Here is a 20,206-nt window from a genome sequence, read left to right as displayed (position 1 = left end):
ATGTTTTAATTTTTTTCAATATTTAAATTTAAAATTTTAAAACATCAAAATCAGTTAAATAAATTGTGGAGAAATTTGTATTACTTGATAGTCTTAGCAAAGTTGTTATTATAATACTAAAATTAATTAAATTATTTAATTTAATTTTTTATCTAAAATTTAAAATTTCATTTCACTAAACTCGATTTAAAAAATATATATAATACTCAACAACTCAAAAATTTTCACTCAATCCGATAAAACGTTCGTCCCTAATAATGGATTGGCTTCCACCATTAGATCATATTATAATTCACTCCCATTTTCTTTCATTATCTAATCTTTGAAGGAAGTCGTACCGCAAACTAGAAATGATTTAAAATGCATTCACAGTTGTGTTGCGTTTATTATGATTATAAATATAACAAATAACATCATAATCACCATCGTTATGTACATTGAGAGTGTATAATTTTTCAAAATTCACACAATTTATCAACAAATATAACTATTATATTTATAATTATAAAATGTCATTCTTAAATTTTATATTTATAATTATAAAACCTCTTTCTTAAATTGATTGGTGACACCATAAAAAACATAATTTCATCTTAAAAATATTGTTACATTCCAATAAAAATAATATTCATATATTATTGATTCTACATATAAAACATTAATAAATTAATAAACATAAAATTCATAGTTTCTAATATAAAAATAATAAAGACCATGTAATGACCCAAAATTCACGGGCATCGGAAAAGCATAATATCGGGCCTCGTCTTATTAAATTGAGTTAAAAAATAATTATTAGAAATATTTATTAGACTAGTTTAGAAAGGTGAATTTAGCTTAATTAAGAGTAATTAGTAAAAAGAATTAAATTACAATAGAAGTGAAAGTTTAATTATAGATTAAAAGAAAGTAAAAAGGGCTAAAATGGCGATTAAGCCATTTAGCATAGTTGAGGCGGCATAAAGGAATAGAATTTAAGATTTTATTTGTTTAATTATATAATTAATGATATTTAAATATAATTTATATTATATGAATTTATGATAATTAAATTATAATGATATTATATTATTAAATAAATCAAAATATGTCAATTGTATGGATATGATAAATAATACATGTGTAATTAAAGTATGTATATATTTGTAGTTTATAGATTTAATTTGCTTATTAATTAAGTATAAGATATTTATTATTTATTATTAGTAATTATTAAATTAAAATATATTTAATAATTAAATAATTAGTATAAAATTTTTGGTTAATAATAAAATTATGATTTTGCCAAGTGTATGGTAAAAATAAAATACAAGTGTATTGCATTTATTTATTTACTTGAAAATTAGTAAAAGATAATTATTAATTAAATAATTATATTATGAGATTTTTATTTGATAAACAAATTAAGTAATGACAAATGTATGGTATAGATGATATTGTACATTTATAAATAAAATATATATGTACATTTGTAATACTATTAATTGTTGTTAAATAGATTTTTATTAAATAAATAAGATAATTGACAAATAAATGGTATAAAATTTATACAAGTGTAATAAAATAAATATGTACAAATGCAATTAAACACTTGGTTTACTTAATATTTAAGCATAAGATATATTATATTAATATTATATTAATTGTTTAGTAATTAAAAACAATAAAAGAAATAAAATAAAATAAAAGAAAGAAACAGAGAAGAAAAAGAACAGAAGCTCTTCCGAAGACACGGGAAATAAATAAGAAAAAGAAAGAAAAAGGGAATATAGGGTTTTTAAAGCTTGGAGTTAATTTGGTAAGTCAATTAAGCCCTTTTCTTTTAATTTTGATGTTTTAGAAGCTTTAGAGTAGAGTTTCGATGAAGTTAAGTTGAGGTTTTGGAAGTTTATAGGTTTTTAAGCATGGTTCATGTTGAATAAATTGTTGAATTAGGGATTTAATTGAATGAATTTTAAGTTAGAATTGATAAAGGGATTAAATTGTAAAAGAAACTATAAGTTTTATGTTTTGGGGACCAAATTGAGAGAAATTCGAAATTAGTGAAAAATGCTGAAAATTTAGTAGATAAATTTGAGTTTAGAAGAAATTTGAATAGAAATAGAGTGTGAATTAAATTAGAAAAGTAGATAAATCTAGTTAGAATTTAATTGGAATTACAGCTAAAAATTTGATAGAAATTTTATTTTTATTGTAAAAATTTGTGCTGTAATTAATTAAAGGAATTATTTAATTTTTGTAGCTAATAAAGAATTCGAGGTATCGGCACAAAAAGGGAAGGAGAAGGTCGTTGAGGAATAATCGAGCAAATTCGGGTTTGTATTACTATAATTCAAATTTATTTATTATTAATTATTATGTTTTAATTAAATGCATGGTAAGTAAAATTAGGTAAGCAATTGGAATGATAATAGTGACTTGAACTAAATCAAATTGAATCGAATGATGGAAATATGTGAGTATTTGAAATGTATATTGATTAAAAAGTATTTAGTGATTTGAATTTGATTAAAGAATTAATTTAAAATATGGATTAAATAAAGTGAATTAATTTATGAATATGTGTGAATATGTGAATTGTGTAATGATTGAAAAGTGGTTTAATTGAATTGAAATATGTATTGGTATTAAATTGTTAATTGATTAGAAGGTGAAAAAGTGATCTCGAATTGAAAATGAAAGAGAGTTGAGAATTTGAATACCCTATTAACTAGTCGGGCTAAATCGGATATAGTTGGCATGCCATAGGATTTTGGAAGAGTACGGGATTTATCGGCTTTGCCGATCAGGCACTTTATGTGTTGTATCAGGCACCTCGTATGTCGTTTCAGGCACTTATGTGTCGTACACTGATCAGGTACTATGTACCGTTTTAGGCACAATGTGCCGTATTAGTGTGTTTGGGTTGAAATCCGTGTATCCGTCAAAGTCCAGATTGTTAATAGGGTGAATAATTGAATATGAGAAAATTTAAAATTTATAGATTGAAATTGATATTGAAAATAAAAGGCATAAATTTAATGTTTATGTAGTGATCAAAAATTGCTACATGTGATATGTGATTGAGAATGAAGAATAGCTAAAAATTGTATTGTTATTGTTAAATAATGAAAATTTATGAATTAAATGATATTTAAAAAATTGGATAGTTACATGCTTCATAATTATAATTCTTTATTGCTATTATAATTTGAATTATGGTAATACCACTGAGTACAAAATACTCAGCGTACGGTTGTTTCCGTGCGTAGGTTGAAAAAGGGGTCTAAGTCTCGGTTCAACATCCAGGTCAATCTCGACTCCTGCATAGAGATTTCGGTGATGTTTTCTTCTCTAAATGAAAGTAGCATGTACATAAGAATTATAATAGTTATTTTGGTATTTTATATAGGTTTGTTGTAAAGTAAGATATTATGTGTTTTGATGATTATATTAGTAAAACAGTAGAAGTCCTTTATGGCATTGGTATCGAATTGAAATGACTTGATTAGTTTTATGAGTTAATTAGAAATGATAATAGGATTTTTATTAATTAAGTTGTTATGTCAATATGTCAAGTAAGATTTAATTATATAAATGCCTTGATTGAAATACTGGAATTGGGTTGGTTATGTTTTGAAATTTTGTAGGGGGTTTTATGTAAAAATAAGTAGAAATGCTGCCGAATTTTTTTTTTAAATGAAATCAAGTAGGAAATTTTATAACAATTTATGAATTATTTTAATATGTTGGTTATTTATTTATGAATTATTTGTAAATTGTTTGATATGTCCGGTAATACCTCATAACCCTGTTCCGGTGACAGTTTGGGGTTAGGGGGTGTTACAGACTAAATTAAAATAAAATCATCAAATCTAACTAATCCTCTTACCCAAATCAAAACTCAAAGGGATAAAATAACTTCTAGTCCCTAATCTTGACAAAATTTTTAATTTAATCCTTTCACTTTTTTCCATATCTTCACCTAAAATTTTTAAAATTTTTAGTTTTTTTATGCGATGGGGGCACTAGACCTATCTGTAGCCCAGCCCAATAGGCCCAATCCAATTTGGGCTAGACTTGAAAAAGGATATTTGTGTCTCGGGTACGGCCTAATCAATTTGAATTCAATTTAAATAAATAAAAAATATTTTTAAGTTTAAATATAATTGTAAAATATCAATTAAAAATATATTTGTTTATAAATTTATTAATTTTTGAACAGTAAAATAAGTTTTTGGAACGGGCGAAGTTAGTTAAAAAATGGACTTCGAAATGAAATTTTTGTTGGGATTAAGTTTCGACTCGACTCATGGACAGCTCTAGGTGGAGCAATATCGCAATGTGGCATTATCACATAGATCAAAACTAGAAAAGAATGTAAAATTAAAGGACTAATGAGAAAAAAGTTCAGGGACTAAGTTGAGAAAAATTGACAAATGCGGTACTAAAATGTTAATTTGTCCCAAACTCAAAACGCTTTTGCAGAGCCACCATTTTCGTTTATTCTCCTAGTTTACCAAAAATATTTTCCCCAAATTTTTTTTGTTTCAATTTGCAGGCCAGTCAACAGCATTTCATTCTTCTCCATTGGCCAAAACCAGGTTAGTAAAACTTTTCTGCCTTTCTTTTCTTCTATTGCTTTCTCTTAGCTCTTCTATGTCTCTGGTATTAAAAAAAAATTAGCTTCTGGTTTAGTGACTCAGATTCAGCTTGTCTTTCCAAAAATGGAGCAATCATTTTTTGATAGAATGATCACCCATCTCCGTTCATCTTGCAAGTAAGATAAGTTTTCATTTATCTTTGATCTTGCAAATTCAATTCAATTTTTGATTTTTTTTTTCTATCAAGTTTTAAGCAGATAAATTGTAGTATCAATTTGAATGTTGTATGATAAAGCATTCATGTTTATGTTTATTTTCTTGTTAAAATTTGAAGGTATTATACTGGTTATCCTAAAGATCTTGGACCATCACGAGTTATTCATTTCAAATCCGAGCGTGAATTTGTACAGCTACTTCAGCAAGGTCATCCCGTTGTTGTTGCATTCACTATCAGGTCATATAAAACCCCATCCCTCCTTTTACCCATTGTATGTATGTTCCCCTAGCTCATCCTGTATGTATATTGCAGGGGGAACTACACAAAGCATCTTGACAAAGTACTGGAGGAAGCTGCTGTTGAGTTCTATCCGAATGTTAAATTTATGCGCGTATGTTTCTTCTTCTTCTTCTGATAATGTGTAAATGCTGAAACAGGTCATTACTTAAACATTTTTACAGTCTCATCATAGCGATGTTGTAGAGTGGTTGTATTGTAGTATGAGAGTATATGCTTCTATGGTAAAAGTACCGTGGCGGCCATTGTATGTATTTTGCCCCTCTACTCAAAAAAAGGGCAAATTAGCCCCTATACGTTAGTTCGAAGACGAAAATGGTTATTTCTGTATTTTGACGAGTTTGCTCTTTGATCTAACGTACAAAAACTAATTTACCCATTTTTTGAGTTGCAATCTGGCTGCTTGTACAGGGGCCTCTTCACCATGCTTCTATTCTTTTAGCATTTTCACTTTAAATTGGCTGTTCTTAGTATAAACCCTTGTCCAACTTACGCGGATATCCTATGACTTTCAATTTCGGGGCCTTGGATTTGAACATTGGGGATGGGGAATGAGGTTTATGAAATTGGAGAGGCTTTTATGTACCTACCCTAAATTTTGTAGTGATTACTGTTATATGGTGATAGTAGTTGTGCTAACTTACTATATGGGTTAGTTTCTTTGTTCTTTCTTTGCACTCACATCTTAGTTTCTTGTGTTATTCTCTTGCAGGTTGAGTGCCCAAAATATCCAGGGTTTTGTATAACACGGCAGAAGAATGAATACCCATTCATTGAAATATTTCATAGTCCAGAGCAAGTATGCAACTTCTCTTTATTTCTATTTTCTCCCTCTACTGCGCCATTTGCTTGCTTTGGTCTGTTGTAACCAGTTGCTGTTAACTGATTAAAGCATTCCGAACTTAAAGTTGACTAGTGCGGGGTTGTTCAAGGATTGTATGATTTTTGTTTAACATACAGAAGTGTAATAGTTGCTGAAACTATAATAACCTTAAGCATATTTGCCAATTGAACTTTCTACTATCTAGCTACTTTTGATTCAGTTATGGCTTCTTAACAAGTAGGCCCTTGTAGAACTAAAGCACGTAGCCAAATCATTGTGGTTTACTCCTGCAAAAACCTCATTACTTGAAAAGGTTTTGCATGAAAATTTACTAGCTTTTCTGCCTCGCTGAGAATGACCAATATAGATAACTTGTCAGGTGAAAAAAAAATAAAAAGGAAATGAAAGAAATAGATGAACCAGGCTTATCTTTTCTGAGTTAATGAAAAACTAGTTCCCATATATTCTGTGGCTGTTTTGTTGCAAGACAAATGAAGTATAAACTTGGGACAGTGTGTTGGTGTAGGAAATAACTAAAAGTCAAAAGAAAGAAGGCTAAACGGCTGCTAGCAAGTGTTAATGACAAACAATAGTCTCTGCTGCATGTTGTGGCTAGTGAACATATATATATATTTCAGTTTGAATAAAATGTGGGGTTTGGTTAATATAAGCAAGATTAGACTTTTTGTGGAACCATGGAGTTGATCACTTTCAGCGGTTAAATCTCGAGGGAGAGTTCTGATAGATAAAAAAGAAGCTCAAGCATACGCTATGCTTCTCTGGATTCTGGGAAGTATATGAACTATGCAGCTTTATTTCTGCTTTGCAGAATGGCTGTTTCTGCAACTTAAACATGTGGCCCATAGGCACTTTCTATCCAAAGTGCACTGATAGGGAGAATTATGAGACATTGTATAGCTTAGTAGTTATATTATTTACGATGTTTTTCCATTAGTTCACCTGCAGTCAAGCTGCATTCAAATGAATCTTACAAGCGCAAAATATGTTTTAATTTATAACTTGCTCCCTGTTTTATGTTGGAGTCTACTTTTTGTAATAACATTAGAGCTTGATCCTGAATGTTTGATGTATTTAATAAGAACATTCTATTGCAGGCAGCAGATCAAGGGAGGGTTGTCGATCCAAGTACCACAAGATATTCTGTAAAAGTTCTACCTGTAAGTTTTGTAGCCTTTTTCCCCTAAAATCTGTTAGCATCATCGGGGCTGGTTCTTGGCTTTTTTTTTTTGCTTTGCTCAATATGATTCCATATGCAAACACAAATTTCAGATATTCATTGTGCTTTACATATACAATGCTTTTAATATTTTAGGTTTGTGGGCATTCTGTACATTAAACCCCTTATATGCTTAACCATTGTTAGATCCATTCATCTGTCACTTGGGTTTCTGTACATAAACTCAACTATCTAGAATTTCACAATCATGAATGTACATAAATGCTGGTAAAAGTGTATTTTTGTAAGTTCTGTTGATGCAATATTCTCTTCTGTATTTATTATTATTATTTGATATATTATCTATATCTATTGTTACATCTATGGTACTATGCAGTTCAATTACGATCTCAGTGCTTTTAATATTTTAGGTTTGTGGGCATTCTGTACATTAAACCCCTTATATGCTTAACCATTGTTAGAGATTCATTCATCTGTCACTTAGTTTCTGTACATAAACTCAACTATCTAGAATTTCACAATCATGAATGTACATAAATGCTGGTAAAAGTGTATTTTTGTAAGTTCTGTTGATGCAATATTCTCTTCTGTATTTATTATTATTTGATATATTATCTATAACTATTGTTACATCTATGGTATTATGCAGTTCAATTACAATCTCAGTGCTTATGGATTTAGAGAATTCTTCAAGCGCCATGGGATTCAAACATCAGACCGAAAGTAAACTCTAGGTGACATCGATCTATAAGATTATCTGTGTCATAGAATTATGGGAATGAAAGATTATTTATCAATGTTATATTATCCTGTACGGTATATTTAGGTGGAATGATTTTTTTTTTTTTGTTTGGCTGATAGATAAGCAGAATTTACTATTCTTGTTATAGAAAATTTTTAACAAGCTTAGCTCCTTCAATGTTCAGGAGGTAATTGATATTTTTCGATGTTGGGATTGAGATTCCAATGTACATTCCTAATAATGATATATATCATTATAAAGTTTGGTACATATGGGGAAGTGCTAAGTAAAATCGTTTGATACATTTGGTGTATTAAGCAATGATAAATTTTGAAATTATTTCGATTGAGTCTTAGCTCGATTGACATCGGCATTGTTGCCGATGTGGTAAGACGCGGGTTGAGTGCGTTGAAGCACATTGTCTTCCTATTTAAGGGTTGGGAGGGGTTATGGGTAGTTTCAGGCATTGTATCAAAAAGCATATACGATAAAGATTAATGGTAAAAAAAAAACTTTAAATAGTTAATCAATTTATTTTTATCTAATATTTTTTTACTTTAAATAAAAATCAATACATTTATCTCAAAACTAATATGTGATTAAATTTAAAATGATTTTTAAATATTTAGTATGCACTACAATTGTAATATATTTTAAAATTTAATTTAACAGTATTTAAGATAAATTTAAAATGAAATAATTTTTATGATTTTATGGAAAAAAATAGTATGAAAATAATAAAAATAAATAAAAGGGTAATTTTGTCCTACAGATAAAATTCATACTTCAGGAATATTGAGATTAACTTTATATTTTGATAACTTACATTAACTAAGAAAGAGGAGCTGAGAGCTGGTTAAGATAATTTAAACCTAACGCAATTAACAATATGAAAAATGAAAGGCTAAAGTTATTGGGACAATATCAAATTTGACCCTTAAAAGTTAACATTTTTTTTTCAAATTGATTCTTATTATTTTTTGAGCTAAATTTAGTTCTCTCAACCTTTTTAAAAGAGTCAAATTTGATCATTAACCATTTGAAAAATAGTTGAAATGGTTTTTTTAATGGAATTGTTGGCTAAAATTTTAAATTAATTAATGTGACAATCCATTTGTACTTCATGTTATTTTTTCTAATAAATATTTATGAAATATTTATAATTTTGATTTATTTTTATATTAAATTATTTGTTAACGTAGCATATAAAATAAATATTGTTATGTCAACATTAAGTACACATAGACTGCTATACGAGTTGTCAGATTAACATCTTAAAAAAATAATTTGACTCTTTTTTAAAGGATAGCTAAAAAAGAATAAAGATCGAATTGACAGAAAATATAAACATTAAGGACTAAACTTATCATTATGCCAAAATTATCACTAACCCTACGGCCTGTTGTAAGCCCAATAATCAGCTGGGTTTTCGATTTTCACAATCTAAAACCCTAAAAACCCATACCAAAACCCTCCAAAGAATTAGAGGGTTTTCAATTTTTACAATCTAAAACCCTAAAAACATCAAAACGCTCCACCGCGAAAGCTCAAGCAATTTATCTCTCATCAATTGGCAAACCCGACGGCATCTTTAGTTCTCATTGTAACTCAATGAGACCTCCGTTCAATTCGTTTTCCCACCGACCCCAGCAGGTAGCCTCTCTGATTCTCTCTTTCTTACTCTCTCTCTTTTTTCTTTTTTGAATTTGAAATTTGGGTTTTGATTTTATTTTTTTTAGCAGAATGGTTTTCAATCAAATTCTGCGGTGGCAAACCAGTGCAATAACAACATGAACATGCTTATGATGCAACCTCAAATGGGTATTTTTAATCCTCAGCTGCCAACTCCGTTGAGCAATAATATTAATAATATTAATAAGAATTCTAGTGTTATGCCATTGCTAAATAATGTTGGATTCATGAATGGAGCTAACCAGCAGTTTCCTACACAAAATAACAGTACGGGGTTTCCTCAAATTGGTCCAGTTTTCCCAAACATGAACAATCTTGCAATGTTCCCACAACTTCCTGCTCAATTCAATAACTCTTTGCATAATCCAAATCAACCAAATTGGTTGAATTTGCCTCAACAAAATAATATGGGTTTGACAAATGGGCAGCAGCAGCGGCAACAACTACAGCAACAACAGCTTTTTTTACAGAACCAATTGCAGAATGTGAGCCAACTTTTGAATTCTCAACTCCCAGATCTCTCACAGTTTGTTTCTGGTGGCCAAGCCATTGTTCCGAATCCGCATTTCGGGATTATGCGGCCAAACCAGATGCAGCAGCAAGCCAATCAGAGTCAGCAAAATTTAGCGGATGTTAATGCATCGAATTTGTCTTCTGTACCTGCTTCACTAGTACCAGGAGACCCTTCTTTCGGAAGGCCAATGGTATCTGTTTTTACACCCTTACTGTTTTAACTTTGTGCTAGAACTAAGGAGGTAGTTTGGTTGTGAATGTTGACTCTGAAAGTGGTTTAAGAGAGTCTGATTGCCTTTGGTGGATAAAAGCATAAACTTTAGCAATACTATTCTTTCAAAGTTCCAATGGTGCAGCCGTGCCATTTTCTTTGATGTATGAGTTTGGGTTAAACACATCTTGTAAAGTTAACGGTGAAGATTCAAAAAGTTGATGATATCAAATGAGAATTTGCATTATTTGTTGTGCATTAACTTGGAAAGATATACGTACCATTGGAGATACTCCATTTGGGTTCTTAATAGCTTATGTTATACCTTTTCCCTAAGCAGAACTTCTCAAGCTGCTTTGATGTTATTTAATGTGAAAGTTTCGTAATTGTTAAGCTGGAAATGGTTGATGTATGGTGTTAAAATTTCTTTTCCACAATGTTTTTGGTGTCTATTTTATCTTTTGATTTGGCTTTTGAAATTAATGCAAGTCTTTTCAATTGTTGAAGGGTGGTCCTGGTAAAAACAGTCAGAACATGAACAACTTTCCTGGAAGAAATGCTAAAAGGGATTCAAAATGGGGGTTGGTATTCTTAAACATCTTACAGTTTCTAGCTTCTCTTTGTGAAAGACTTCGATTTTTGGCTTTTTATACAGCTGAAATTCAATTTTTGTAGATCTCAGAAGTCTAAGTTCCAGCAGCCCCGGTTCCATCAAGCGGATAATGGAAAGAGAGCGTTTGCATCTTCTAATGGACATAAGAAAAAAGGTTAACCTTTTAATGAATTTCAAATAACTTAAATGGTCTTTCTTGGATACATTGGGCTGTGGATAAATAAACTTTTTTTTTTCTTTTTTCTTTGTTTTGTCATAAAGCATAAAAATAAAAAGTTACTTGACATTTTCACTATTAATGCAGTTGTCACTTCGTCTGGCTTTATATCTCAAATGGAATTTGATTATAAATGAACTGATTTAATCCCCTTTTTAAAAGATTATATAGTGATTCAACTGGGACAAGTCGGAGTTCATTGAAAAAAATCTTGATTATAAATGAATATGATATAGTGTTTGTTCCCTTCCTAGTAATTCCAGTGATCTGATTGAAAATAAACTGCGACTGGGTGAAACAAGACTTTCTTTGGAATAGTGAATTAGGGTTTAAGATGGAAGTCCCAGCTAGTCACAGGTTTCAGGAAATAGAATAGGATGTGCAAGGTGTATGGAGTGATCGATGGAAATTGCTGTTAGTGTTGATCACTATGTTTAAGATATGTTTTATTCAAACATTTAATTTAGCATTGCAAAAAAAAAAAGATGGAAGGTTTTCTATTTTTCAGATAAGTTGGTAAAAGTGTAGAAGTTTACACTTAAATAAGCAAAGACCTTAAGAGTACTCTGGGATAGGTTTGGATCACTGAAGTATGAGATCGGTAGAGCTAAAGCTGTTGTGAAGCTTAAATTCTTCTCTATCTGTTGGAAACTAAAAACCCAAGAAAGGGATATTAGAAGATATAGTTTGTTTGATTTATTTGAATTCACATGTGAATACCAATGTACAGACATCTGAAGCTTTATGTTTGAAATAAATTGATTTGTTTTGGCTCTTTAAAAAACAAGACAGACAATTTTTTCCATGCACAACTTTGCATTTTTGGTGTCTACAACTTGAAAATAGATATTGGTTTCCTTTGTACCTTCTTATTCTTTTATTTGTTTTTTGCTACTAGATTCTTTTGTTTCTTTTGAAAAAAAATTCTAGTTTCTCCTCACCTTGAGAAAAAAAATAACAGGGCCTGATAATGAGAGGGCAGCTAAATTTCCTCATTCTAATTCTGCAAACCCAGCTAAAGAAAAGAGAAGGTAACTTCTGTTTGCTCATACTCGTTTCATAATCTTGCTTGTCAGATGTGAAGAAAACTTTTGCTTTTTGACAGAGACGTTCAGTTGAGAGTAATTTTGTGTTAACATGAGACATTTATTTAGTTGAAACTGCTTTTTTACAAATGATGTCTGCTACACTTATGACAGTGGTTAGCCTGAAAATAGACAGTTCTATTTATGCTTTCTTATATTTGAAGCAGTTCTTTGGCTAGCAATAACTATTTTATCATGGGAGTTTTATTGGTATGGAGAATGGAATGGTGGTATCTCTTGAGTATTTACGTGAATTACTTTAAATAGAAGTTAAGTGGTATGGGATTAGAGTGAGTTGACAAATGGGGATGTATTGCATTGAGTTTAAATAAATGAGCTTTATGTGATTAATTTTAGAAACTTAATTCCTTGAATATTTTAATGGTGGTCACAACTGGAATAATTCTAAGCAATCATGTTAAAAAACCATTAGTTGTCCGACTTAGCCCTTAATTGATTCCGTTTCGGTGAGGTGCTTAAGTTCTTGCTTGTATAAGTTTGAACTATTGATGATAAGTCAAGGCCTGAAATGTTGTGGATGAAATCCCACCGTATGCATGAAAACGGTAAAAGGAATGCTGATGCTCTGTTGGTTTACTTGTTTTGATTTGGTATAAATGCCAGAACTTTTAAAATTTCACAAGATTTTAGTGTGTTGGTTTTCTTTCTCTGTATTTAGTTGTTTGCTGGGGTACAGGAAATGTATGTGTATGGACAGCCTAGGTAGTTTTCAGCTATGTTATTCGGACTTGATTGTGATTGTCAACTATGTATATGTGCTTGAGATGGGTATGTTCAATTTTCTTTCAAAGTTTTTTCATGTATTTGGAGGATCTTTGGATGGTCATATCTCCCAACTTATGTCAGGTTATGTAATAGAAACAAGTATTTCAAGAGAGATGAAGAGTCAAGCAACATAGGTTTCAATTAATTTACAAGCTGCCTTGTAACTATGTTAAAGGATTTTCTTTCTGTTCTTTCCAAATACTTTTGAGAAAAAGTTAATGTTTTCCTTGATAATAATTCCGAACTGGGAGGCTAATAGAACCGAATCAATTGCATTTGACATTTTAGTGAAATCATCTACAGCATAACCTTATTTTCCTGTACTTATGATTAATATTTCTTATAAATTGTCATGTATTTTCTCTCCTCTTATAATTACATTCTTTATTTTTAATCTCTGCTTTGATGTGTCCACAATTCTTTCTTAAATGAGAAGGTCGCTTGCTTTGACCTATACGGAGGAAGAGATAAGAAAGTGGCGTGAAGAACGTAAGAAGTTCTATCCAACAAAAGCCAACATAAAGAAGGTTGGATATAGCTGCAGAATTCTCTTTCATTTCACTTTTTGTTCCCTTTAAAGTGTATATGCATTCGAGGATAATTGACTTTCGTGGCTGCAGAAACTGAGTGGAAAAGAGGCTGACTCCGAGGTTGAAAAATCACGTAGCGAGGTACATTTATTAATTTTTCCTGATCTATAAAAAACTTACTAGTATTGCATATGCTCGAGCATAAGGCCAATCTCATCTTAAAAGGGAACCATCTGGTTAATAAACGTTTGATGCTTTCCACCTATAAGACTGCCTTGTGTCTCGTCCTAGGCATATATGTCTATGGTGCTCTGAATCTTCTTTTTTCTTGAAGTATCCTTGTTTGACACCTGTATCCGGCACATATTTGGACTTGGGTATGGGACTACAACCCTTCAAATTGAACATAACCTTGTTAGACACATACCCGTATTTGAACTCACACCCGGGTCCAAATAACATAGATATATGTAATAGTTAATGTATTAGCATCCAAGATTCGAGAAATTTGGCATTTTGTCTAAGCATGTCTAACAATGTTAAAGTACTCATGAAAAGATAACTGAAGTTTTCAGTTCTGGGTTTATAAATTTGTTTCAATCTAAAAACAGGCATTCAGTGACTAAAATTCTGCAAGGTGGCCAGATTGATGCTTCATTGTCACAATCTATGTAACTGAAGTTTTTTCTTATTATATATTGTAACCTTCTGTTGTAGCAACTCAAGGAGATTTTGGCAAAGCAAGCTGAATTAGGAGTCGAAGTTGCAGAAATTCCGCCACAGTATCTTCTAGGTTTGGAGAAAAGGGTGAATGGAAGGGAAGAAAACCGTAGGCCATCAACCAAGAGGGGGAGATTTGGAATGAGGAATGATAAAAGAGGGAGACCAGATAAGAGAGACTGTATTTCCAAGAAGCCAAGACCAACAACTGAGGAATCATTTGATGGCAGTTCTTTCAGCAAGAGGAGTCCGACCCTTTTGCAAAAACTTCTTAGAGCTGATATAAGGAAAGATAAAAGCTGGTTGTTGCAGGTTCTCCGCTTCATGGTTATGAATTCTTTCTTTAAGGATTGGCCTGAGAAGCCCTTGAAATTTCCTGTAGTAGTTGTTAAAGATGGTGTATCCGAGGGTGAGATTGTTCAAGAGAAAACCTTGCTTGATGCTGAAGATAATATTGAAGCTGGCAACAAGACAATGACCCAAAGTATCGTTGATGCTGCTGGTGATGACGATATCGAAAACAACAATGCTGGTGAAGAAGGAGAAGAAGATGATGACGACAACAAAAAACATGACACTCAAGTTGACCCAGTGAATTTGTATGTTAGGGAGAAAGTAGCAGAACTTGTGAGGAATGGTGAAGGAGAGGGAGAAATCATTGACTAGGATACTTTCTCTCCTCTGCCTCGTACACCACCTCCGTCTCTTCCGCCACCTCGAGTTACTGCTCCCTTTAAACATGTTTGTGCATAGCATAGGTTAGCATATTTTGTGTATAATTTTGAAAGGACTTTAAACAACGGAGGGAAGAGGACATTTTTGCTAGACTCATTCTCGAGGGCTTTTTTTGTATTTTAACTTTTTTTTTTTTTTGGCTTGCTTCTAACTGTTTTTATATTTTAAATTGTGGAAGAAATATGTTTATTAAAAGTTTGTAAGTTGAAATGGTTAAATTAAATGTTTAATAATTATTGTTTATGGGTTTAAATTCTTTTATAATTAAGTTTTTATTATGTGTAAAACATAAAAAGGCAAAAATGTTCTTATAATAATATAATTTATTTTGTATATCTACCGGATATTTTGTTTTAATTGATATATTTTATTACATCTTTAAACTATTTATGTTATTAATACTTAAATAATTTTATTTAATAAGTTTGAAATATTTATTTTTGGATGTTGAAAGAAAGTGTTGATTTAAGTACGAAATTTCCATACCCAGCATGTTGCTGCTGGATGTTGTAATTTGAAGTTTTCAAGTTATGTTTGCTTATTTATTTATGCATTCTTATATTATTAGTTGGAGTGTTTAAACGGTTGGTTCGGTTATTAATCGGATCAAATTATTATTAATTAAATTATTCGAAATCTAAAAATCTTTAACTGTTAATTGAACTGAAGGTTTTTCAAATTCATTAACCCAACTAAAATATTTTGATTAATTTAGTCACTTAACCGAATTAAATGAAATTTATATGTTTTTATCTTTTAGTTAAAATAAATATAAAACATATAAAAAATTACATTGTTAATGTTCATTAAAAAATGAATTATATATAATATATATTATTTATTTCGATTAATATAAAGAATAATAGTTAAAAAATTCATTAATAATATACAAAAATACATTATTTATTTCGACTAATTCAGTTAATTACCTGATTTCTATTTAAATTAATCGGTAATCGAAAATTTTAAAAAATTATTAACTGACTTCCAACCAAATTTTATTTGACCATCGAAATATTGTTGATTATATCAATTAAATCAGTTGGTGTGATTATATGTAGTGACATACTATTGGTTGGTGTGATTCTGTCCATGTTTTAGATATGAATAATGGGAAAATTGCAGATTGGAGGGATGGCTTGGATTATAATCTAGCAAATCATTTATATTTAATAGTACTTTGAAAAAAGTTTGAGCACTACAAATAAATGGGAATGTTGTAATTATAGCAAGTTAAATAGCAAAAAAAAAAAAAGAAGATAAATTACATCATATGTCACTCAATTATGGGTTATTGTTTTCGGTCACCAAACTATAATTTTCTTTTAAATTGGTCCCCTAATTAATTGAGATTTTTTTTTGTTCATTTTCGTTAATTGCCGTTTAAGTGTCTAACGGGATGATGTGACAGTTAAAAAGAAAAAGTATAATAGTAAATTTAGCAGTTAATTTTTACATATTATATCAATTTAAGCATAATTTTAAGTTTTAACCCTTAAAATTTACAAATTCTAAAAAATATAAAAAATACATAAAATTTTTAAAAAATATAATAAATTTAGATTTTATATTAATATTAATATTAATATTAAATAAAAAAAAGTTATATAAAAATCCAAGTCAACATTATGTAAGAAAGCGTCATCATCATTTGCTATTGCCTCCCCCTTAAAACCCGCTTCATCAACATCTTTCCGACCCCTGCACTCACCAGCCTCTTCGACGTTTAGGTGTCAAATTTAGGATGGAAAAAATACATTAATCCTTTTTGAAACAATAAAACAAATCAGCACACTGATCATGGGCTAAATTATTCCGCCCGACCTAAAGATTTGTCCGAAAAATGGAATGATTTAAATAAAAATATAAGCTTAAAAAGGGTTTGGACAAAAAAAATGCTTGTTTTCTAAATAGGTTGAACTCGAGTAAGTTTTTTTTTTGCCCGACTCAACTCAAATTTGCAAAAATAAAATAAAAAATCCTGCTGCTTTTTACTGTTGTTTTTCACTATTTTGTTGTTTTGTCATTATTTTGGTGTCGTTTTGTTATTATATTGTTACTATTTTGTTGTTATTGTTGGGATACTGTATAACTTTTATTTTATTATTAATTTTACTGCTATTTTAGAGACATTTGCTTGCTAAGTTGCACTTACCTCAATGTTATTTAAATATAAATAAAAAATTTAATTTATTTTTAATTTATTGGGAAACATTTATATTAATATTTTTAGTGTATTTGATATATTATATTTTTAAAATTTGTTTTTATATAAAAATAATAATATAAATTTTTTTAATACAGACTAGTCGGACCGGGCAAGACTTGAGTTTTAACATTTTTATCTGGATCAAATTTGGACAAAATTCTAGGCTCGGGTCAGATCGTGCACAAGCCTCGAAAACGGGTTTAAAATTGTATTGAAGTACAACCCAACCATGATCACCACCTCTAAGCACAGTACAAGTTTGGGCATTATTAATATTTACAAAATCAGACTGTAATTTAAAACTTTTTAATTTCTCCAATTTATTTAAATAAACCTTCATAGCTTTTATTTATCTAAATAGGTTTAAATATACGAGAGGTCCCTATATTTTTTTAAAATTTAAAATTGAGTTGGTGTATTTTATTTTATTTAATAATCTTGAACTTTTAGATCAATTTTGGATATAAGTTTGTGCATTGTTGAATCAATTATAGACCCAGCAAATAAACATCACCATCACTATGCGTCTTGGAAGCTCAAATTTTTTCAAATTCACACCACTTCTAAAAAAGTATAACAATTATATTTATAATTATAAAATGTCATTCTTAAGCCATAAAACCATTATTTCATCTTAAAAATTTTGTTTCATTCCAATAAAAATGGAATTCATATATTCTTGATTCCACATATTAAAGATTAATAATTTAATAAACATAAAATTCTTATTTTTGACCGACTCGAATTTATTGTTTTGTTTTTATTTCGTTGTTGCTTTGTTACTATTTTGTTATTATCGTTTGGATATTATATAACTCTTATTTTATTATTAATTTTGCGAAGTATTACTTGCTAAGTTGCACTTGTCTTAGTGTTATTTAAGTATAAATAAATTTTCAATTTGTTGAGAAATATTTATTTGAATGTTTTTAGTGTATTTGATGTGTTATATTTTTTAAATTTGTATTTATATAAAAATAATAATATAAGAAAATCTTAATAAATTTTAGGCTTATTTTTCGAATTGGGTCAAGCCCAAACCTAAAAAATAGGCCTAAAATTCTATTGAGGCCCGACCTGACTCATGGTCACCTTTAAGCACAATACGAATTTGGGCATTATTAGTATTTATAAAATCAGGCCGAAACTTTTGAATTTCACCAATTTATTTAAATAAACTTTCATAGCTTTTATTTATCTAAATAGGCTTAAATATGGTAGAGGTCTCTATATTTTTTTGAAATTTAAAATTTAGTCATTGTACTTTAATCGAGACATTAAGTACTTGTATCTTTCTTTTTATTTAATAATCTTGGACCAATTTTGGTATTAGAATTGTTGACGTTGCAAACTATAGAAGCTGGATTTTGGTGTTGAATTGGACATGGCTACTGCATTGTGTGATAATACAAATGCCATTAACATTTCCAAGAATCTAATGTATCATTGGAGGACTAAACATATAGATATCAGACGTGATTTTATAAGGGGATTGACTGAGAATGATGTTGTTGAGCTTAAGTTTGTGTCTACACAATATCAACCAGTTGGATGCAACTAGGTTCGAGCACTTGAGATCCTCTATTGGTGTGTGTCAAGCTTGAATAACTTGATGGGTTTGGAAGGCATCCAAACGCAAAAGCTTGTCGATTCACGTTTCTCTCTCCAAATCAGGAGGGAGAAAAGGTGTGATGACTGTGGCGACGATCAATGGCCCTTAACGATTCATATTTCCCACAAGTCATTTCTACTCGACTGCTCACATTCAGATGGCTAGGGTAAAAATTATTTAAAAGAAGTGTTGAAGGAAAAGACGCATCAAACCCTCAACCACAAACTCAGGCTAGCTCATGTTTCTTGTCTGCACCGATCAAAGGTTGTATCTATACCAAGGAACTTTTAGAAAAGTGTCATATGGCTCAGGCTCATAGGGTACCTACACCAATGGTTACCTCATGTTTCTTGTCTGCATTGATCAAAATCGATGTTCATTCGAGGATTTGGCAGAGGAGGAAGCCCAGATTCAGAAGCTCCAATCCTAAGAGCAGCCCTAAAGGTCTCCATCTGCTCCTCCTTCCTTGCAGCAATTTGGTGGGTCTGTGTATCCAAAACCCTAACCACCAAAACATGAATGAATCAATAAATAATAAAAGAAAAACATCAATCATTCATTATTAATCAATAAACAAACAAGAAATTACTTTTGCTGGCGAGTAGGGATTGGTATAACTTCTCCTTCTTCTTCGTCTTTCTCTTGTTGAGCATCTTCGAGAGCCTCCCTAGCTTCGACAAGCTTATCAGCGATCTCAGATTCAGTGTAACCTTGTTCGGCGAGTTTATCCTCCAAAATCACGAGCTTGAGCTCAATCTGACGCTTGCGATCATGCTCGAGGATTTCCTTGTCAGGTTTCCTGGTGGTGAGACCTGCGGTGCCTTGATCTGCCTCGAAAGGCTTGGTGGAATGGGTTACCCAATTCGTCTTCGGCTTTACAAAGAATTTGTTGCTCTGAATGTAACCATTGGTGCCTGACCCCCTAGGGGTGGTCAGTCCGATTCCGTTGTACATTTAGGGATTTCTTTTCAAAACACTATCTCAAATCTTCTGCGATTTCTTTTTTTTCAATTTTACGATTAAGAAAAAAATCAACAACCTGCAATTGCTAGTTTTACCAATGGAAATCAGAAACAGAGAAATTCAAACGAAAAAGAAAGGAAACTCACGGAGAATTGTGCTTTCGTCTGCCGTTAACCCTAGCCTTTATAATATATATAGGTTAAATTTCGATATTAGTCCCTGTACTTTATCCAAGTTGTGGATTTAGCTCTTCTCCTTTTATTTGATCACTTTTAGTCCTATTCTTTTTGAATCGGTCAATTTTATTCCCTGTACTTTTCAAAATTCGAAATATTAGTCTTGACCCAATCAGTAGCAGTTAAATCCGTTTGGTTAAATTTAACTACTAGTCTTATACTATGCATACATTTGTAGTTTTAGTCCATATTCTCCAATTGCGTCATTCTAAGTCTTTATACTT

The 20,206-nt window shown here is 30.6% G+C and overlaps 3 protein-coding genes across 6 annotated transcripts; 2 read left to right on the top strand and 1 right to left on the bottom strand.

The window, feature by feature from the left end:
• The first annotated feature begins 4,472 nt into the window (after positions 1–4,472).
• Positions 4,473–8,251, top strand: LOC107923170 (uncharacterized). 2 transcript variants are annotated; one of them, XM_016853387.2, is made up of 7 exons: positions 4,473–4,583; positions 4,678–4,759; positions 4,918–5,037; positions 5,113–5,191; positions 5,810–5,896; positions 7,036–7,098; positions 7,768–8,251. In XM_016853387.2, exons 2-7 carry the CDS (start codon positions 4,707–4,709, stop codon positions 7,843–7,845), a joined length of 480 nt encoding a protein of 159 aa, XP_016708876.1. In that variant the 5' UTR covers positions 4,473–4,583; positions 4,678–4,706; the 3' UTR covers positions 7,846–8,251. The 2 variants fall into 2 exon arrangements, with proteins under 2 accessions (XP_016708876.1, XP_016708877.1); XM_016853388.2 differs by having other exon boundaries at positions 4,498–4,583; positions 4,686–4,759.
• A 1,078-nt stretch (positions 8,252–9,329) lies between these two features.
• On the top strand, positions 9,330–15,203 carry LOC107923434 (uncharacterized). 3 transcript variants are annotated; one of them, XM_041096089.1, is made up of 8 exons: positions 9,330–9,513; positions 9,603–10,256; positions 10,784–10,857; positions 10,952–11,043; positions 12,068–12,137; positions 13,414–13,504; positions 13,598–13,648; positions 14,225–15,203. In XM_041096089.1, exons 1-8 carry the CDS (start codon positions 9,472–9,474, stop codon positions 14,891–14,893), a joined length of 1,743 nt encoding a protein of 580 aa, XP_040952023.1. In that variant the 5' UTR covers positions 9,330–9,471; the 3' UTR covers positions 14,894–15,203. The 3 variants fall into 3 exon arrangements, with proteins under 3 accessions (XP_040952023.1, XP_040952022.1, XP_040952024.1); XM_041096088.1 differs by having other exon boundaries at positions 9,600–10,256; XM_041096090.1 differs by lacking the exon at positions 9,330–9,513 and having other exon boundaries at positions 9,604–9,681; positions 9,821–10,256.
• A 3,333-nt stretch (positions 15,204–18,536) lies between these two features.
• LOC121218610 (pre-mRNA-splicing factor cwc-21) lies at positions 18,537–19,912 on the bottom strand. The gene is made up of 2 exons (XM_041096087.1): positions 19,373–19,912; positions 18,537–19,284 (listed from the first exon to the last, which is right to left on the bottom strand). The coding sequence occupies exons 1-2, from the start codon at positions 19,735–19,737 to the stop codon at positions 19,125–19,127; spliced, it is 525 nt and encodes a 174-aa protein (XP_040952021.1). The 5' UTR covers positions 19,738–19,912; the 3' UTR covers positions 18,537–19,124.
• Positions 19,913–20,206: the final 294 nt, after the last annotated feature.

This window comes from Gossypium hirsutum, chromosome D06, assembly GCF_007990345.1.
Source record: "Gossypium hirsutum isolate 1008001.06 chromosome D06, Gossypium_hirsutum_v2.1, whole genome shotgun sequence".
Classification (NCBI taxonomy): Eukaryota; Viridiplantae; Streptophyta; class Magnoliopsida; order Malvales; family Malvaceae; genus Gossypium; species Gossypium hirsutum.
Note: the sequence above shows the minus strand (reverse complement) of the source record. Positions and strands in the feature narration are given on the sequence as shown.